This window comes from Hippoglossus stenolepis, chromosome 2 (genome assembly GCF_022539355.2).
Source record: "Hippoglossus stenolepis isolate QCI-W04-F060 chromosome 2, HSTE1.2, whole genome shotgun sequence".
In the NCBI taxonomy this organism is placed as follows: domain Eukaryota; kingdom Metazoa; phylum Chordata; class Actinopteri; order Pleuronectiformes; family Pleuronectidae; genus Hippoglossus; species Hippoglossus stenolepis.
The window spans coordinates 13,918,911-13,940,114 of record NC_061484.1 but is presented as its reverse complement, the minus strand read 5'-3'; the positions used below and the strand labels follow the sequence as shown (position 1 = coordinate 13,940,114).

Below are 21,204 nucleotides of genomic sequence, written 5' to 3'. Positions count from 1 at the left end.
CTGATGTGTCTGAAAATCGCTAAGATGGGATGAACCCAGACTCTGGCCTCCTGAGCTCCTGGGTGGTCAGTCTGTCAGCAGACACCGGCTACCCCCCACCACCCCACTACCCCCCCACCCCTCAGCATCAGTGTCACCGCAGAACCTTAATCTATTTGGCAAGCAAACGCCATTATTGTCATTAGTCTCCGGAGGCCTCCCGGGGGTCAGGAGTAGCTTGTTTAGTTACTGAGGCAGACAGGGACGGTCCAGAGAGAACAGGAAGGGTGAGGGTCAGCACGGGGGTCCGATGTGGCTTCATGACTGGCTGTTACATTGAAGGAATAGTGTTGTCAGACAGATGATTGACCAGACTGAATTAAATTCTGATGTCTAAGTTTCGTGTTGACTGGGTATTGCTTCAGTTTCATTCTCACCCAAACAAAGATGATTGCTGGAAGTGTGTGTGTGTGTGTGTGTGTGTGTGTGTGTGTGTGTGTGTGTGTGTCTGTGTGTCTGTCTGTCTGTCTGTTTCTGACTCTGTTTCTGTTTCTGCTTTGACAGTTATATTTTGTTCACATGTGTAAGTTATCAGGAGGAGAGGTCCTGTTGAGACCTGACATGCTTGTCCTATGAACCTATGTGAACTCCTACCGCGCAAACATAATGTTTTCAAAGAATGCACTTTAAGCAGAGAATGATACGATCGGCCATAAATACACAAGGAACACGAGAGAGACGACGACGACGACGAGTGGCACATTGAGTCGAAAAGGTGCAAAGACATCTGGACCCCTTACAGCCGCACACCCCCATACCCTGGCAAAGAAACCAGCATCAGCCGAACATTTCATCAGACCACCAGTACCACCGCAAGCAATTAGTTCAGCATGGCTTATATCTCGCCCTGTCTCTCTCCCTGTGGGAAAGACAACCAATTAGGACGCGGAGGGGAACACTGGGGGAGAGAGAGCCAAAGAATGAGAGAAATGTAAACCCAAAGTGAAAGGCTGGGGGAAAATACCGGCCGCATGCTAAATAACAATGGCCAACTTGAGTCAGAGAGGGGACTGTCGACAGGCCTCAGACCCGCCAGAGATGCAGTTGTTTGAAATCTTCACTCCTGTGCCGTTCTTTACAGGCAGAAGAAGGAAGGAACTAGTGGATGAATGTGTCCTTGGAGAAAGATTTCCATATCAAATGTGTGTGGCATGGTTTGTGGTCTAGGCCATAGAATACATACTATACAGAGGGAAAGACCTCCACATCCTAAAGGCATTGAAATGTTTATGATGCGCATGATAGAAACCACCCACCCTTACGTCTCTCTAGTGTGTCCTTAAGGACTTTTAGGGAATATAGAGAATTTGATCTGCTGAGCTGTATAAATATTTGTTTATATTAATAACTAATAACTTAATCACTTTTAAAGCTCAGCACATCCTGGCACCCAGAAACATTACGGAGCTACTAACTGCGCTCTAAACCGTAATCTAAGATCTTCCAACCTACACTTATAGTTCCTAAATGGAGGTGGGTAACTAAGGCTTGTAACTAAGGCCGGTAACTAAGGCTGGTAACTAAGGATGACCGGGCTTTTGCCATCAGGACCCCGAGGCTCTAGAACTCCTTGCCTGAGGAGATTAGACTTGCCGGCTGTTTACCTGTTTTTAAATCATTGCTTGAAACATATTTTTATAGGAAGGCCTTTTAATGCCTGATTTTTAACTGTGTTGTTTGTTCTTAAATATTTTCTTTTGTTATCTTTATTTTTTGTCTTGTTTTGTTCTGTGTTGTTTTATTGCCATGTAAAGCACTTTGTAATGTTATTTAGATAAGTGCTATAGAAATAACGTTTTATTTAGTTTTTTATATATTTAGTATAAAACCTTACCAGATATAATTTTAATAGTGGCATTACCATTACAAATGTAGATTTTCCTGGTTTTAGTTTCCATTGTCAGTTCAGTTCCTGTTTCACTTACAGCCTGACTTATGCTGGATGTTAAAGGCCGGTGCTGGTATTGATATGAGAGAATAAAAAAAAAATCTGGTTACAATATAAATTGACGGGTAAAGAAATTTAGGTATTTTTAAAGTACAGCAAACAAACAGCATCTTCAGCATTTCTGTGCTGCAAGACGATGTTCCTCACTGTATTTGCTGACATGCAGTCTAATACAACAGATCTGCCGTCAGTTAACATCTGGAAAATATACCGGCCCGGTGATTTATCACTCAGGCTCGAGACTCACTTCCAAGTTGGTAACATTAACTAAAATTTGAATATAATTCATCTGTCATCCAATCAATTATCCTTTCACTAATAATTGGCTTAAAAATCATCCAAGTAATTTGTCTTTTTCACAGCAGATAATTTGACCTGTCACAGTGGGAAAAGCCCAGGTGTTAAAACCATCAACAACAGCTCTGTTCTGTTTAGCATGCTGAAACCCAATGGAATCCAGCCAGTGTTCATTTTATTATTTACACCCGTGCTTTTCTTAGCATGTCAAAATGTCCTTCATAAACAGAGGCCTGTCGTTTATACAGCCTTTACTCAAAGGATGACAATTCCACCTGTAATAGATTTTACAAGAGTTTTTTTTCTTTTTTTCTGGGTGGTGACTACAATAAAACCCCTAATATTTTCAGGACCTGGGGCTAAAGCACTTTGATGAAGTGTGAGTGAGCTGTTGCACATTTTTTCTCTGCTTCCATAGTATCAGTGAAAAACAATGATTATCCTCTCAGGGCGGAATCAGAAACATATGCCTATCACAGTGTGCAGTCTGAGGCAATAAAGCTTTTGCGGCTGTCGAATGCATGTAAATTGCATTAAGTCATCAAGCGGAGAACGGTGATACGCTGCAAGGGCATAAGCACTTGGGACTCGCGTCAGATCAAGGACTTTGTAAATTAGTTGTGAGGTATGTAGGTTTCTTACCTCTTCTAAGTATATTCCCTTGTGTCTGCTGCTTTCTCCTCCTCCTCTCCGAGTCTGTCTCAAATCATGAGTTCCTCGGCTGTTTGACGTTCACTTTTTCAACGTTAAAGTTGCAGGGAATACAAAGGTTTTATCACAAAGGGCTGGAGTAGAAAAATGAAACAAAACATTTTATGATCAAATATGACCTTAGTTACATCTTAAAATAATTAACCGCTCTGTATTCTACCTCTGAAGCCACTCAAGTCTTGAAAGGGGACATATTTAGAGTCATTCAAAAAAAAAACTTGTACCTATTTTATACTGTTTTTCACAAAATACAAAACGTTCTCCTCAACAGGCTACAGATATAGCTGGTCAGAATTTTAGTAAGCATTAAGACACTTCGTTTTTAAGGCTATCTAGCTTATCACATACCTAAAGAATTAGTTTAACATTATTCTACATTTTTCTTAGTTTGAGCAAACACCATTTAAGGACAAAAAGCAACAACACCCTTTTCCCTCTCTTAATACTTTCTAACTTCCCCACTCTTTCTGTGGACACAATCCTATTTGTTCCTGCTGAAGACATTGAAAAATGGCAAACACATTTTCTAAGACACTTGTAGCTTTTATCAGATGTTACTCAGGGTAAACTGGAAACTATTTCCCCCTGTGGATTAGTACTCATTTGGTCCTTTGGTGATTACTTACAGAGACAGTTTTTTTTATAAATTACTTCGATATAAACTACGGTGCCTGTATTTACATATCGTAATGGTATTCATACAGATGAATAAATACACAAACAATGCATCAATAGGATTGATTATTTAATGGTTTTGATATTTTCCACAGGATTTGTTGACAGTTAGAAAACTATAGAATATCATGCAGCCTTGACCTATTTCTTCTTCCTCCCTCTTCCTCCTCCAGGGATGCTGGTGGTGATCGTGCTGCTTCTCATAGCCATCGTAGTGATCGCTGTGTGGCCCGTGTAGGTGACGAGGACGGCGGTGATCGTGGAACCTTTGCTGGACGAGCACTACAGTGACAGTTGGGTGCAGAATGCCACTCTGCATACACCTGGTGCACATTGACTCGACACCCATTTAAACATTATCTGTCATCAGATTTTATTTTCTTATTCCTGCTCAGGGTCAATCAATGCCCAATCAATGAGAAAAGAAGAGAATGACTGTTACAGTAATGTTCTTCTCTACAGTGAGTTGTTGCTTGGGCGAAGGCCATCTGTAACCCTGGAATAGCAGAAATTTAGTGGTTGTACATTGTCCTCTTTAATAGTTGTCCATGTGTCTGGCTCATTAAATCAACAATTCATTAAACAGTTAATTATTTAAAGGTTACAGGTATTTTTGAAATATGTTTTTGACTTGGTGAATATTGAGCCAACAGTAGGACCTCCCACCGGCAGCAGGAGCGTTTCTTCCCTAAGTCTTAGTCTGAGGTCTGGTCTGACGCTCACACTGGGTACAGTTATTCCACGAGCTTTGCAATATTCACACTTACTTCTATTTACCCATGCATTACTGTAGCTGTGTAATGTTATCATCTGTCTTGGGATTTTACAATGTTTATAGAGTAGCTCTCAGCCAAAACTAACAGCTTGGCTGTGGTACTAACATGGCTGTTTTCCCTCCTTGTAAATCAATTCAGCTTGTAATTTCTAATAAATGACATTTCCAGTTTTAAAGTCCCTGGACTCCTGTGTGTGTGCGTCCATGTCCAGGGCTCACTCCTGAGGATTACAGTGTTTTGTCACATGATATTTAGCTGGGGTCAGACCTTTGACAGAGCTTCAACACACTAGTACACTTACATATTTCCATTTTGAAATTTGCACAGTATTGTTTTTGTACAGGATGCAGCTAACTACTATTTAGCTTAGTGTCAAATTCATAGTAAATCAATAAAAACTATAATTTAAAGCAACGGAGGCAAATGATTTTTCAATGTAACAAGAGTTTATTTCAACTGAAAATCCGAATTTAGTTCTACCAGGTTGGTGTGTTCAGTAGTTATTATTTCCTTCTTTAATGGCAACGATCTAAACAACCACAAGTAAAAAAAAAAGTTGATAAAGACAATAATATCCACAATGTCTTGTGTCATTAAATATATTCATATAATAACCATAATATATTAGTACGCATTGAAAAACAACATTGCAAAACAAAAAAATAAAGGTCTTTGCAATGGTGACAACTAAACAACATTTACAATTCATAGTATGAACACAAAGCGATGCTTTGACAGGTATGTGTGGAGCGTTTCATCAGGAAGTTTGTCAAACCATTGCTCGGGAGGCGGATATAAAAAATGTACAGCATGAGGCTTCAGAGACGAGAGAGGTGCGATTACAGATTACATTGTGCCCAACGGAAAAAAACAAACGTGATGTTATGTTGTAGTATTTACATGAATGAAAGGCAGGAACATGTAAATATGGACAAGCCGCCGGCTCGTAGCGCCATGTCGGACTGAAATCACAATCATTTGATTGATAGTACATTAACAAAAACGACAAACTCCATCAAAACCCAAATGTAAATACTGAGAGGTTCTTCAGCAACTTGATCATCTGTACTTTGCATCTTTCAGCGTAACTCAGGTGGTTTTGTTTTTGTCATCATCGAGGAGGAATTTCAGTCCATTCTCCAAAAAAATAAAAAATAACTCCCTGGGCAAATCAGTCAGTTTTTGAGATAGTGGAATCATTTAAAACAAAGGAAGTCCATTTGATTGAAACCATGTGTCTTGAAATGATCTTCAAATACTTTTTACAGTTACTTGTGCTGTGGAACATATTAAAACTGTGCCATAGTAAATGTGATTTTTTTATAAAGCAACAAATACCAGCAACATCCAAAATGTTGCATGGTTTGTTTCGGGACGGACTGAAAGCAAAACCCTAGTTTAAGATGCATCAGATACACTGTGGGCGTATTTTTTCTTTTTTTGTATCTTTACAAACCTGAGCAGTGTTTCTACCACACATTCCAAACTGAACTGCACACAAATAAATGAGCAATGTGGTTTGAATCAAGCAGCGTCAAGTGATTGCGATCCCTTCCCCCAACCCCCCCACCCCCCCCTAGTTCTCCCTGTGCAAGTGTAGGAGTGCAGAGAATTAACGTGACAGGTCAATGGGAGACTGCAGCTTCTTTAGTGAATGTATAGTCATGCATTGTGTTTGCAGAAGAATGTTTGGATGGTAAAAAAAAAAAAAAGTCGTTATCTACGATCTCATAGTAGCGTAGGAATTACTCCAGATGAATTTGCGTCGGTGGGTGGTGGATTTTATAAATTCGTCTTGATTCGTGATTTCAAATAAGTGTTGAGTGCTTTTCTTTTTGAGTTTTCATTTTTCTGTTTTGCGTTAGGCTAACTTTCTGCACGATATGAGGTAAGGAAACTATTTATATTTTCACGAGGCCTATTCTCATAGCCGCCTACAATCTGCATTGATTACGTTTAAATTAATATTTTACTCATGTTCCACATTAAAGTACACCTTCTCAGATTTAGTGTTTGACAAGCATCCACATTCTATCTCCTTAGTGAGAGGCAGAGGTCAGTTAAAAGGATACTGATCCTACTTTGTCTTTAAAGATGCTTTTTTACACATAGTAAGCTGGTATAAAAAAAATACACTTAACAGACTAATCATACAAACATCTGCACTGTTGCACTTGTGACGCACTCTGTGCACGTCTTTGTCTCTACTGTCAGCACCGAGGACGTGCACCACCTGCAGCTGCAGCTCAGCGTTCCACCGGAACAATTCCAATGCGGCATTCACATCCACAGTGGCCTACCTGGTGTAACGTTCACAGCTCTTGTCTTTTTGTGGTAAAACAAGGAAAATATTCACCCTATAATAAAAAATACTATATTTTTTGTGGCCACATAAGAAAAATTCTTTGTATTATTATTATTATTATTAGTTTCTATTAGATCTACCCATGAACAACTCATTATTTTGTGATGTTCTATAGTATTTTTGTGATGATCAATTTGGCCTGTTTTGCGTTTGTAAGTTGTGAAATAAAAAAATGAAATACCACATTTATTTTAAGGAATTAAGTTGAAATCAGTGATTTTAAATACATTTTGTCCTCCAAAAATAGCATCATTTTTATATAAGTAACATCAGTGGCACCAGTCAGAGAACTGGTTGTTACAGTCTCAAATTAAAAAGCATTCACATGCAGGGTTTTCAAAATACCGAACCACTAAAAATTAACCAGTGACATCTGAAGGGGGGAAAATAAAAGATTAGAAATATCTTTAAAATCAGTCAGTTCATATATGCTTTAGTCAATACTATGTTTTTTTCTTTTTTTTTTTTTCTGTCACCTCCAAATTCTAAAATTGTTTTGACAAATAAAAACCTACAGCAACAGAATATTTCTTGTTTCTTCAGTTGCTGATGTACCTGAATTCAAAGGGAATCAAATTAACAGCTAAAATGATTCTACCCATCACTGCTACAATCGTCCTTATGGCACAGTTCTGAGAAATAGTTCTGCCTCATTTAGCTCAGTGAAGACTTAAGATTAAACAAGCTGCTTCTTAGCTAAAGATACAAGGAGAAAACCACGCAGAGGCAAATCTGCAGTGGTTATTAAGTGTTTTTTTTTTTTCGTGTGTCATTTTTGCACCAGCAGAAAATGTCCATAAAATTAAAAACATAAAATATAATGATTTCATACCGAGATAACGAAATAAAAAAAACAAACACAAAATAACTTTATATACTGGTAATAGGTGCAAATTCGGCAAATCCACAAGAGAGACAAATCTCAAAGTAAAATAAACCATAAAACCAAATCTGCAAGGTGAGCTCCTTCAACAAAAGTTCACTAGGAAAAGACAAATCATCCTAAATAATTCTCTTCATGCTTCTACACAAAAAAGCAGCAACATAATCAGTCTCTTCTCTGTCCGTGGTCCTCTGTCCGTCTCTTCTTTTGCGTCTTTTCATTTTATTTTATTCTTAAATCACCTGCTTAGATTTTCTCTTGAATTTCTCGTTCCTCTCCCAACATTTTGCCGCCTATGGCTTCTTGCACTTGCCTTTCTTCTCCCGCTGCTGGAACTTCCTGAGCCTGCGCGCCCACGTGTCCCTCCACTGGATGACCAGGCTGCCTTTGTCCGCCACCACGCCGCTCTGGCCGGGGGAGTCCTCGTCATTCCCCAGCAGCAGGTACTTCTTCCCCGGCTTGATCTTGGGACACTTGCAGGCCACGTCCTTGGCACGGACCCACAGGAACTGGTCCCCGCGTCGGATGCGGCTCTCGCCCTGCTTGTAGACGGAGATGATGTTGACGGTGAACTTCCACCACTCTCCGGCCTTGTCCGCCTTCAGGATGTGCACCTGGACGGCTGCAGAGGGAAGAGAAGACACAAAAATCACTTGATGTGCGAGCTCTTTTCCTAACATGCAATCTAGAGCATGTCAGTGGTAAAGGTTAGAACTCCCCAAAAGCCTCTAAGTACATTGCATTCGCCCACAAAGTGATGTGGTTGCGTGCTTCATGTTGTGCAGCTTTCTCATTTCAATGATGTCTCCATGTCTTACCATGGTAATACAGGCAAATACACTCCTAGCTCTCTGAGCCAAAGCTTTCTCTTACAACAGTGAATTTTCTTTGTCATTGGATATTTATTGTGGTAATAACCACCACTCCCCTACATGGAGATATGCAGCTGTTTTTATTCTTTTAATAACCACCTGCTTTTCTGCTTCAAAGATCTCCGTCACAATGGAAGGAAAGCGATTCCTTTCCCTCCAGGCACACTGGCGCTTTTTTCCAACTGTGGCCATTAATCAAACATCAGCTCACCAAGAGTTGGCAGCTGGAGTCCCACACAGCGCAGTGTGGAGAGATGGAGGCCCGCAGCGAGTGCCACCTTCACAGAGGACCTGGCTTCAATATCCCAGAAACATTTTCTAAAAAGTAATACTTGCTTCACTGTATAGATTTGTCACATATAAAGCAAGTTGGCTATTCCTCTGATATTTAAGGGGCTGTATGTGAGAATGAAAATGTCTGTGTTAGTTGCTCTGGACATTTTCCGTAATTTTGCCTGCCAGCCGAAGGGTAAAAATGCCTGAGTCTAGCTGGAACATTTCCCTGCGAGAGCACGTTGGTGTCGTTTCTAACACTTGACGGTCGCAAAACTGGAGGAATCTAGATATCTCAGAATGCAAAAGAGGAGCCACATAAAAGACCTAGACAAAGATTTGGAAAGACAACAAGCGTAGAGAGTTTTTGGCAATGAGGCCCTATGCCGGTGTCGATGTGCTGGAGACAACAACACTGTGGAATGTATATATCATGTCCTGCCTCTCGCGCAAACCCTCGCCTTAATGTTGTTCCTGTTGTTGTGAACGCATCTGACCCGAACATTCTCCTGCTGCGTTCTGCATGTGTGAAAGGCAAACTCCAGAAAATGTCCGGAGCCAATTTTCAGAAAACAGCTTAAGAAAAGAAATACACGTAACATGAATAAAAGATAATGATTATAACAGGAACTGGAATTAGAAACAGCCAGTTATGAACGCTGAAATTATCAAAGTGGTGAGATCACAGAAAAAAAATCTATATGCTTACGTCAAGTAAAATACATTTTTTTTACTGCTGGTATATGATCCTATTATAACATATAGCCGCACATGCATTATGTCCATTACTACTGACAGTGCAGTGTGATTTGTAATGTGATTAGGAAGCGGGGTAGTGCTATTAGAAACGTCAGCTGGAAAGACACTCAGTGATATCACATGATGAATGAACGGTACGGTCCTCAGAGAGAGAGAGAGAGAGAGAGAGAGAGAGGGGAGCACGAGGAAAGAGTGAGGAAGAGGAGGGAAGAGAGGTCTGCCTCTCATGGATCCCACCCCAGGAGATATCAATATGCATTAAACTGACCAGATCTCTATTAGGCTCTGTAATAGTCCTCCTGTGCTTATGGGATGGCTTTTTGAAATGAAACCAGCGTGTTCCAGGGTCACTGGTTTCACCTTGAGCGTGGAGCTAATGCAGCTGAACATCCGAATGTAAGAGTGTACGTCCTGTATTCAGGTCACGTACTGAACCGTGCGTTTTGGATCACTTCCTCTGGAGTCGCACTCAGTGAACGGTGGAAATCTAAAAAGGCTTCCATAGTAACCTTCTGTCTTGCAAGACTGAAAACACACCAGAGTATGATTTTATTTCCCAGTGCTTCTGTGTATAATATTTTGGGTGATATGCTTTCATATGCTTACCTTAGCTCAGCATCAAGACTTGATACAAAGGGAAATGACTGGTCTGGCTCTGTCTTGTTTGTTTAATCAGTACAAAAGGTGTAAAAACTGTAAGTCTGGTTTTAACGGTTTTACGTTAACATATCTTATTTCTTGGCCGGGTGCAGTAACCATCTGTAGTGTTTGTGGGCCTCTAAGCAGCGAGGAAGGACTCTGAGAAGTCACTGCTCCTGTCCAACAAATGGTCAGTTTATTCATAACTTGTCCAATTTACACTTAGATGTTTGCACAGATTAAACAAGCAAATGTAATATGTGTTAATTTACGAGATATAAATGTGCAGGAGGAAAAATCTCAGACTTTTGAAGATAGCCTGGCTCCCTTTTGTTTGTTGTCTATTTTGTTAATGCTAAGCTAACCATGCTCCGGCCTCATATTAAATGGACGAATAAATTCAGGGGTATAGATATTTTCTCATATAACTATGACAGCAGATCAGTACATTTCAATAATGTGTCTTTATAGTCATTGTATTTAGACTCTCACTGTTCTAGAGGAGCCTCTGAATCACTGAGTAGTTTGACTTTGTGCTTGAGGGAGCAGCACTCTGACATTGTCAACACACATTTTATTGCTTACTTCTGCAAGTGGATCATTTTCACAATCGTTTTATTTCCCCCTGAAGTCCTCATGGCACTTGCCTGAAATGTGACCAGTTTCCACCTGATGCTATCTTCTCCGTTTGTATTCGGCCACCATTTACAAGTGTGAGCACTGTGGACACTGAGACTACATCCATACTAATATGTTGAAGCTTTAAATGGTGGTGAACTAAAACAACGAAGTGGAACCGCGTTTACAAAGTTTTTCCTTCACCGCTGGTAGAGTTGTAGCTGATAAGAACCAATCAGGAAGCGGATTCAGGTGACTGCATGATCATTCCCAAATGGCTCAGTATCTTACCAGCCTTATACTACAACACAGCTGCAGTGTTTCCAGACTTCTCCATTAGAGGCGCTTGCAAACTCTGGTAAAGTTTGGGTGGCAGTTGTGAACATAGCCATAGTGATGTGTTTTAAAACACGTATAGTGTGGATGCAGCCTGAAATGTGCAGTTATCCCTGGCATTTTTCTGACATCAGACATGTTCACCCCCCCTCCATGCACCCCGCTCCCTCCTGTGATTCTTTATGTGCGTCTGTATATCGACCACAGAAACATGTAGCGTCGTCTCCCGAGGCAGCGTGCGGCGCAGCTCCCCTGCTGATCTTTTCAGAACGGTCCAAATCTATGGCTCCCTCGACTTATCCTGTAGATTTACATGGTTTTTGACTTTTCGATTGGCTTCGCTAAGCTTGCGTGTGGTTACCACTGTGCAGGCGTCTTGTTCTGGTTTACTACGAACCATGAATATACTGTTGCAAAGTATAGATGGATATGACAAGGAGGCTTAGTGGTTCTCATGTATGTCGCCAGCACAAAGCCCCTCTGGTGAAGGGCACGGAGAAAGTGGATTACACACTGGGTGATGTAGCATTTGAAACTAATGGTGGACACATTGATTGAATGAAACAAAATACAATAACCTGATCATAGAAATTGTGAAAGCCTTCAAAGGTTTGAATGAAGTAATTCAACTGTATATGTTATAAAAAAGGAATTTCCTTAGACTGTAACAGTGCTAATTATTTGTTCTGTGTATGAATACATTCAATTTGTTTCTATAGATGTTAACAATATAAACTAGAATGTCTCTCAGTAGGACACATACCTCCACCAAGGCCCAACAGTCCCCTTAAATTCAAACTGCAACAAGTTGCACACACTTGTAGAAACCAGTCCCCTAAATCTGCCTGAGGATTTAAAAAAGTAAAAAAGTAAATCTGGGATAAGTCCCCTGAACTAGATCCGCACCAAAATTGAAAGAGTTCTTCCCCGACCCACACACCGCACCTTCCACCAAGTTTTGTGGTCATTTTGGCAAAATCATGCTTACAAACAAACTAACCAACAAAAAAACGGATAAGGGCGAAAACAAAACATCCTCCCAGGAGGTAATGAAATGAATCTTCTTCCCCATTCTAAAAATAAAAAAAAAATCTTCTATGTCCACCCCCTTAAATTCTCTGCCCCCATTTAAAAACATCCTGCACCTACACACAATAACACTCACGCAGAAAGAGAACTTCTATTTGTTTTCACCCGGCATTATCTCACACATCGGTACCAGCAGATTCCCTACACTTCACACCCACACACACAAAAGTCGAATCAGTTGTTAGGCTCTTGGCAGATATGAGGGTACTCAGTATCGGGTTGAGTGATGTTTTCTCCAGCAGGAAATCCTGATGTCTCTTTTTACCTCCACACCTCTCCACCCTCAAATGGATTCCGACAGTTGTTATCAGTCGGAGTTACATGGCTGCTGACACAAACGTTCCGCTGATGAAATGACTGTTTGCTATCTACGACTGTAGATCTTAGATGAGTAAAGCTTTTCGGCCAAACTGGAGAAATGAGCCTCAGCCATCGAGCTGACGTACTCCAGAGACGCGGCTCTTCTCACGACATCAGCGGCGAGGTGGGCATTGGTGGAAAGAAGAGGTGTCTATAAGCTGACCCCACTAACTCCTCCAAATCCCCGCAGAACAAAAGCTCAGGCCTGTCTGTCAAGCTGCTGAGGTATGCTGCAGGATGCCGCTGCTTGGTTGAGCGCCTCAGAAGCCTGACTTCAATCGGGGTAGGGGACAGAGGGGAGAGGTCATACGTCTTATCCACACCTTGAATAGCGTGGCGGACGGACGCCCACAGGAATGCGGCGAGAAACACGTTGGCTGTGGGGGAAGTGGGCTGCCTTAATGAGGATCTCTTAGAGCGCACCCACTGTCCGTCACACTGCCTCCGCTTTATCCGCTCGGGCCTTTAAATGCCTGCTCAGAAACAACCCTTCCCACATGCACATGCACACACACACACACACACACACACACACACACACACACACACACACACCTCAGCGCAATTCTTTATCCTGTCCTTTTCTCTCCTTCTGTTTGTCTGCTTCTCCCTTCCTCCTTTAAGACCTGCAGTCTTCTGTTTGATCCTTTGTCTCTGTCCGCAGAGAGCTGGAGTAAGCCATCAGTAAAATGCCTCCCCTGTAAACTACAGCAGTTCCCCAGCAACGTATACACGAGCGCGTCAGAGAGAATCAGAGGGAGAACATGTTGCACAGTCAGATCAGTGCTCCTGTAAAGTTTTTTTATTTTTTTATTCTTATTTTCTTTGGAGAACTATAAACAAACTTTGTTTTCTATCTGGAGGAAAGTCAGTGAACTGTTTCTTCCATCGGAGCACATGTTTCTACGATTTCCCGTTCAAATGGCCGTTAATCAAAGTCATTAAATGTCTGTCGTCTGTTGACTCACCGTAATCTTTCTTGCAGTACTTCTTCATGTTGATTTTCAGTTTGCCTTTAGATGCCTTGCAATAAGAGTCACAGTCTGCAAGAAGAAAAAGGGAAGAAAAACATACAGTTAGGAGGCAGGAGGGTGAAAACAAACAATGAATACGTTTTGTAGGAATGCGGTTGTTGTTTTAGGCTTTTTGTGAATTTACATTTTACTATTTATTAATGACAGGAACCTTAAAAACCTTAAGCATTTTTCATGGGCCTGCAGCATTGGGTTAGTTGCAAAGCCATAACATGCTGGGCTGATTTGTTTGTATTCCTTCTCATAAATAATGTGTATTCTTCTGTCATAATACAAAATAAATTACAAATTCATAAAAGAATATTCACATATGTTTTAAACAAATACACTTTGAATTTCTGAAATAATTATATTTGCATGTGGAGAGAGGGTAAACAAGTTAAAATGACTATGAGCTGGGAATTTAATGAACCGTTTGAAAACAAATCCACAGTGAACCCTGAGTTTGAAGCGTATGAAATATGTTGGATATTTCTCGCTAATTCTGTAATTTTTTTAAAGAAGACATTCTTTTGCATTTTCTTTCTTTTTAAAAAAGTTTTAGGAAAAGTAAGAGACACATTTTGATTATGTTGTCTGATGGGACTTTAATGGGCCATGGAAGAGGCACTTTACCCTGGGACCATTTCCACAACCTACATGTGAGGACCTCTGTATGGAGCAGATGAGACCAGCAGCGGTTTTGGAGAAATACAAATTACCACCGCCCTCTACCAACTTACTCCCTGTCAGACTGTGGGAATGAGTCAGACTCCAGCAGACCACCCTTTACCCACGTCAACCCCCACCTCCCAACAAATCTCACCTCGCTTGTCACCTCAGCCCCCCCGACCCCACCCGGCCTCCCGAAGAAAATAACCCCGGGATCACTTCAAGGCCCCATGGAGGACCATGTCAAGCTTTTTGCATTTATTGCAGCGTGGACTAGGGGGAAAGAGCACAGAGGACTGGCAGCTATTTGAGGGAGTAGAGGGTGGGGGGTGTGAAGCAGGTCAATGCCACACAAAGGGAGGTCAGGAAGGGAAAACTAGCCATCCATGAAGCGTTAGGCAGAGGACCCTCTCTGGTGAAGGAGGAGGGGGCGCATGTCCACTCCGGACAGGGTGAACAAATACCTCACGCAGGCAGAAGGGTCACCCACTTGTATATGCATCTACAAACTCCTTACGATGGTTCTTTAAGTTGATTTCAGCTTCATTTACTTTCTGGACATCAAAATCAAGCAGTTTATATATTTGCTGGACATTTCCTGTGCATGAAAACCACATATAAACTCAAGTGAAGTTTGCAAATTGCTTGCATGATTGACGATAGGGAACCTTAGAGTATACTCCCTTATTCAAAACAAGAAAACCGTATGTGGGGAGAAACAGGGTCACAGGCAGCTTTTTCAAATAGATCCACGATCTGCGGATACATTCACTTTTATGACATGAGGTGAAGAAGGCCCTGCAGCCTCCCTCCACTTTACAGGCCTCTACAATCCAAAGAGTACATAACCTCAGTGATCAACCCACGCTGTACAGGGAGGGCCATATCATGGAAAAAAGTAATTTCCCCATTTTCTCTGCTTCTTCAGCCCTCTCCCGGCTTGCATAAATTGAATCCAGTGTACTGAATTGGTTTACACGTCTGTGCTGCAAGATGGAATGAGTGTAGTAAAAGAAAAGAGGGCAGGAAGGAGGTTGGAAAAGATAGATGGACAGCAAGTAGTGGAGGAGAGTGATGGGCTGGTGGAAGAAGGACTGGAGCTTTCAGGCTGCCTGAATATGAACAAACTTCATTGTTGGGACCAGATCTTTGCTCCATGCCTTTACTCTCCTTTATGCTCCGCTTGAATGAGGTTGCCTGGGGAACTCCGCGACAAGAAAAAATGCACCCGAAAAAAAGAGAAGGAGGCGGGAGGATTGATACTGGTAGAGAGCGAAGGGGTGGAGAGGTTGACAAAAAAAAGAAGACAGGAGTGAAGTTTATCAGGGGGGTGTGAAGAAGAGGCAAAAGAGGAGGACCGTGATTTTGAATAAAACCCCAAAATAGACTGAAAAAAATCCGGCTGGTAGCCTCACAAGCGGGTTAGCAAGGCCACAAAGCTGAAGCCAGTGGTAGTAAATAAAGAGAGTAACAGAAACAGGCAAAGGAAATGAAACAGAGGAGTCTAGTATATGAGCTTCACCTGATTACCATGTAAATGATGGAGGGGGGAGCTGTGGAAAGGAGGCTTTGTTTTCTCATAACCCCCCTTGATGCCATCATGATACTTCCCTTTGATAGCCTTTCGTTCCCCATTAGTGTACCCCTGAGACACAGCTCCAGGCCCCGCTGAGAGCACCCCGAGACCCCCATTTAGGGCCAGGCAGTCCCCTACCGTGAGGACAAATGTTCCCTTTGTGAGTGCGTTACAAGCAGGGGAAGTGGGAGCAGTCCTGTAGCACCGCGCTCAAATCTGCTTTGGGTGTTCTGAGTACACGCAGTTAGTACAGCGCTTTGTCTCCTGCTTTTCAGAGCCCCAAGGAGCACGTAACTGAGAGGTGGACCTTTGCCCCTTCTGTCAAAGTGCTGTACAAGTCTTCGAGCTAATCGTTTTCATTCGGAATGCTTGTTCCTAAAGCTGCCACGCAACTGGATACAGTAGTGTTCAATTTAGCTGGGCCTATAGATGGAAGCAAAGCCAGGCCTGGGGCAGGTTCAGTCGCGGGTGTTCGATAGGTTTTACAGTAGGAGTAAGTAAAACTTGCCCCTCAGTATTAACAGAGTAGAATACAGTGGTGCACAAGCTTGTGTATATTCAATGCAGGTTCGTTGACTGATCCTAATCATCAGTTGGGATGTTTGGGGCAGGTACTGCAAAGGAAACACAGGTAGCTGTTACGTGTCCTCACTGACGAGCTTCATGGCGACTGTCGAGAATAGAAAAGTAGAATGTCACCCTTTCCAAGAGAAAGGGACACGGTGATGAAAAAGGTCAATGTCGAGCATTCTTCCAGCTGGAAAGTTGCAAGAACAAATGTGTTTTGATGAAGTTAATCCTTTTCTGCGAAGTTCGTGTGCCCGACGAGCAGCTTTCACAACACCACATTCTGGCAGAGCTTATGTTACACAGACGAGTTGAGCGAGCTAATAGGTTAGACGCTGTACCCACATTCAGGAGGGAGACTTTGTGAAGGAGCCTTGTTGCAACTGCGGAGCTGCGAGAACTGGACAAATTCAAACTATTCCAAAGTGTCAGTTTGACAGAACTGTTGCCGAGCAGATTACTGATGTGGCGCAAGATATTGGATGAACATCTCTGAAGCTGAATGATGTCTGAATTTGCTGGACCCTTGAGGCATTGGGTGAAAGGTTCCAAACAAAAGGAACTGAGCATTTTTGCTGCATTGTTTAATGTTGATCCAGCTGATGAGCCCACAAAGGGATATCATTGAGCTGTTACAACAGCCTCCCTCTGCTCGAGCTCTACTGCATCTGTTTGGGACAAGCTACTGAGTCTGCAGCTCTTCTCAAAACTAGCTGCCGTCAGACATGCGCTGAATGTGCAGCAAATCTCTAAGTGAGAATACAGCAGGATAATGTCTGGAAAATTCACTACGAGCAAACAGCATGGATGCAAAGCTGAAAATAAACCAAAAAGAATATGCTACAAATAGCTCAGGATGAAGAAGGGGTGTCGTACACCTTTCACCAGTTTCCAGAAAACTTCCATCACAGAAGACACCAAAAAAGATTACAAGATAAGATTCATGAGCTTTTGGTGATAAGGGCTGACACTGGTGTCGATGTCTTGTGAAACTAAAACACATGAATTCCACAACGGAATTTATACCTTATGTCCTGCCCTCTGCATGCTCTACCCAGATGCCGCCATGTTCTGGAGAAGTTTCTGGCCCAATTGTCCGGACATTTAAAACTGACAGACCGAAACCTGGAAAACCAGCTGCTTCTGGTGTCATCATCATCACTTCCATCGTACATCGGACGTCTCATCAAAGAGAAACAATTCCATCCATTGGAGGTTGGTGATCATGTGTTCAAATATTTAGCATGACCCTCAAAGGAAGAAATGGCCCTTGAATGGAAAAAAGTTCCCCACCGCTGTAGACTCTGGCTCCTCCAACACATTTGTCATGATTCAAGCAAAAGAGGAAAGAAGACACATTTCTTCAGGGTACATCAAGCAAACATTATTCCGAGTCAAAGTGGTCTGCAACATTCAGGTTCAGTTCTACCAGGGAATATACTTTTACAGTTTACAGAAAGACTTATTCAAACCAACTTCAGCCTTCTGTGAGACAATGCAGCCCCTGCATTTATTTGAATTGGCGACCTTCAAAATAAACTGTGGCCCAATCCGTGCGACATAGTGGGGATGCCAACACAAGGGCGAAAAAACACAGACTCTTCCAGCAAAAACTTTCACCAGGGAATTTGGCCGCAATGTGATGCCATCCGAACTGCGGTGGTGAATCATATACGCTCAAGGGCAAATTCCTTGTGGATTTCTTTGCTATTTTGCTTCTGTTTAACATACAATTGTGGCAACAAATGATAAAAGAGTATATGCAGGATGTTAGTGTTGGAAACTGTGAAAAACACTGATCCTGGATCTTATGTGTTTGTCTCACGTTGTATAGTGAGGACAGAACATCCCCTTGACTAATTGATGTGACTGCTATAAAAAGGTTTTGATGGTCCAAGTTTTGAGGTAACCACCACCTCCACCACTTCTTTAGCAGTATTGCTGAATACAAATATGTAGAGTACTTTGTGGAGTCCATGCAGCGGCTCACACAGATAAAATCAAATGCAGCAAGGCGACTGAAATCTGATGGAAACCGGTCTCTGTGGTCGAAGCCAGGTGTGAACGGCAATGTGTATCGGTGAGATCCAGACACACTTTGGATTCATCTCGATACAAGACAGTGTGAACGTGGCGGCAGCGGCGGCGGGGCAGTTAGACATGGACGTGCAAATGATGGCTCGGGAGGAGGGCTTTCTCCTCCAACCACACTGATTGAGAAACAAATTGCAGCAAATAAAGCATGTAATTAGATTATGGAGCCCAGTGTGCTGCCCCTGTGCTGATCAGAGCTGTGAGTTTGGGTCCTGGCCAACAAAAGACAGAGAGAAAAAGAGAGAGTGAAAGAAAAGAGCCCCCCCCTCCTCCACCACCACCTCTTCTTCTTTGTATTGTCATTGTAAAAGATGGTTTTTTTCAGGCAAAGAGGCTGTTGGAGTTCTTGACCTGATTTGCGATTTTCCTTTCAGATGTTGTGCGATGAGATGAGTCGGATCCAGACGAGTCAGCGGGGACTCCTGTTGGTTATCACCCAAACCTTCGACACGCAGAGAGGAAATAGCGCTGCCAAGGTCTTCAAGTCATTAAGACGTAAATTCCATGCAAAAATTATTACACTGATGATGAGAACTCGATACTGCGCTTTTCTATTTTTGGCCCAGCGTATCGTAAAATGTGTCCTTCACAATTATGTCTCCTCTAACTCTCTCATACAATTAAGAGCGTAACAAGATCCCATGCTGACATGACTGTAAAGCGCGGTGGAGCTGGTGAGCACTGAACTGGGTGTGTAAGGCAAGACTCATGTCCAAAAAATCCAAGGAGGGGTCCGACACAAATTGTGATCACTTCCAGCCTCAGACAACACACACACACACACACACACACAAGTGTATGACTGAACCTTGTTTCCCTTACGAGCCTCATCATCGTCACTCCAATCCCTCCTTCTCCTCATCATCATCAGTTACTTTCACATCCTGTGTATCCTGACAGGGCCGGGGCGGCCATCACAGGTCATCAGTGGTTAATCTCCTCCACATTTCGTTGCCGTGCAGACGTCTCTGTCATGACCCGTGGGAGTGGCGACTCACACCATCCGTGACCTACCCGCACAATGTGTGTTTTGTCTGGGCCACACCATCGGAGGTATTCTCCATGCATTCCAGCCCTCCGTGTGGTCGGAAGGGGGAGAGTCCTGCTGCGGGAGACAAATTAATATCCACTCCGTTTTCCCTCACACCCTCCGCTCCAACCCCCAAAACCACCAACCCCACCCATCCACCCACCCTTGTTGGACTGAGGCGTAACGAGACACCTGCCTCACAGCTGTCGGCTGAACACCCTCTGTAATATCTCACACGCACATTCATCACGCACACGTATGTTCCCTTCCTCATATATTCCTAATTGATCGCTGAATTCTTCCTCATTTCTTCAGCATCCTCTTCCTCTCATCTTTTTTTTTTCCAAACCATTTTCTTCTCCACCTCAATCGTCCATCTTTCGAATTTCTCTCTTGTGGTTTTCAGATTTTTCATCTTTGGCTTTCGTAAAAGATAATGGATTTAATGTGTATTACCAAAATGTATTAGTTTGTTTTTGTGAAATAATTTGTTTTTGTATTTTCTGTCAAGCTACAAAATAATTCGAAACGTAATTGTTATTTAACTCCTTCTTCTACTTCTACTACTGATAATAAAATAATAATGATAATAATAATTGTAATGATACTGTGTATTCCTGCAGGTACTACTGGTCCAATGAGGCAGTAAACGTTGTGTTATGGTTTAATCAAATGATACAATGACCACATCTGTTTTCCATCACGTACTGTATTAGGTGATATCATAGCCTGTTTGAATACCAGGCCGAGCAGAAGTGCGTTTGCTCCACGACCTTCTGAGGAGGCCGAGATGTAATGTATGCATCCTCTGGGCCTCATGCCCGGGTGGTCCGGTGGGACCCTCAGCTTCTCATGACTCTGACATGAGCAGCGCAGGACTTCCATCAAGGTGCTCCACCTTGCAATGTGCTTATTTTCAACGGACCCCTGCCCGTAATACATATGAGAGGGGATTCCCAGGACACTCAGCGGTGATTAGATTATCTGCAGCTTCGTACTCGCTCTCCTTCACGTTGTGTTTACATTTGTTCAATGACACGGTTTAATCAATTGGATTATGACAGGAAGATTTTTACAAGATGTTGCTACAGGCAAAGATTTCACAACAGTGAACTGAGGAAGAGGGTTTCATACAAAATATTTGTGTATTTAAAAATCTCACTGTTGGAATGCTAACAGAGAAATATGCAGATCAACCTTGTGCCTTTATTTAAGCTGATAAAATAATACGGGTCCCCCTCGCACTTCTTCAGTAATCCCTCAATGAGGTGAAGAAAAAATTTCCTCCACTCCAAAAGTGGACAGATTCCTGACAAGGGGGCCCAGAGAAACTCCAGATAGTCTCGCTCGGCACCACCCACAGTGTTATGTGAAGACAAAGCGTGAAACAGAGGGAGACGAAGGAGGTGGAGGAGAGCAGAAGAGACTGAAAGAGGAAAAATAGTGGAGGAGGGTTGGGGACCAGCGATATCCTGACCGTGCTGTCAATCTGAGCTGTCCGGGGAAGCCTGGGGACCACGGAGGGTCCAGCAACAGCTGCAGGAGCCTCTTACACACACACTCACATATGCGTGGACCTCGGGCCTCCTGCCACTTCATGGGTGATACATGA

At 42.5% G+C, this 21,204-nt stretch overlaps 2 protein-coding genes across 3 annotated transcripts in view; one reads left to right on the top strand and one right to left on the bottom strand.

Annotated features, from left to right (window-relative positions):
- The window catches only part of stx8 (syntaxin 8), a 40,180-nt gene extending 35,556 nt beyond the window's left edge, over nucleotides 1-4,624 (top strand). Inside the window, exon 8 of the mRNA XM_035173882.2 lies at nucleotides 3,844-4,624. Coding sequence (XP_035029773.1) covers nucleotides 3,844-3,908 — 65 coding nt within the window. The 3' untranslated portion in view covers nucleotides 3,909-4,624. The remainder of the gene's footprint in view (nucleotides 1-3,843) is intronic.
- Nucleotides 4,625-4,870: 246 nt separating this feature from the next.
- ntn1a (netrin 1a) overlaps nucleotides 4,871-21,204 on the bottom strand; it is a 61,774-nt gene continuing 45,440 nt past the window's right edge. For both annotated transcript variants that reach the window (XM_035173851.2, XM_035173868.2), the window contains exons 6-7: nucleotides 13,609-13,683; nucleotides 4,871-8,316 (exon numbers count right to left, since the gene is read on the bottom strand). In XM_035173851.2, the coding sequence (XP_035029742.1) occupies nucleotides 7,988-8,316; nucleotides 13,609-13,683 (404 nt within the window). In that variant the 3' untranslated portion in view covers nucleotides 4,871-7,987. The remainder of the gene's footprint in view (nucleotides 8,317-13,608; nucleotides 13,684-21,204) is intronic.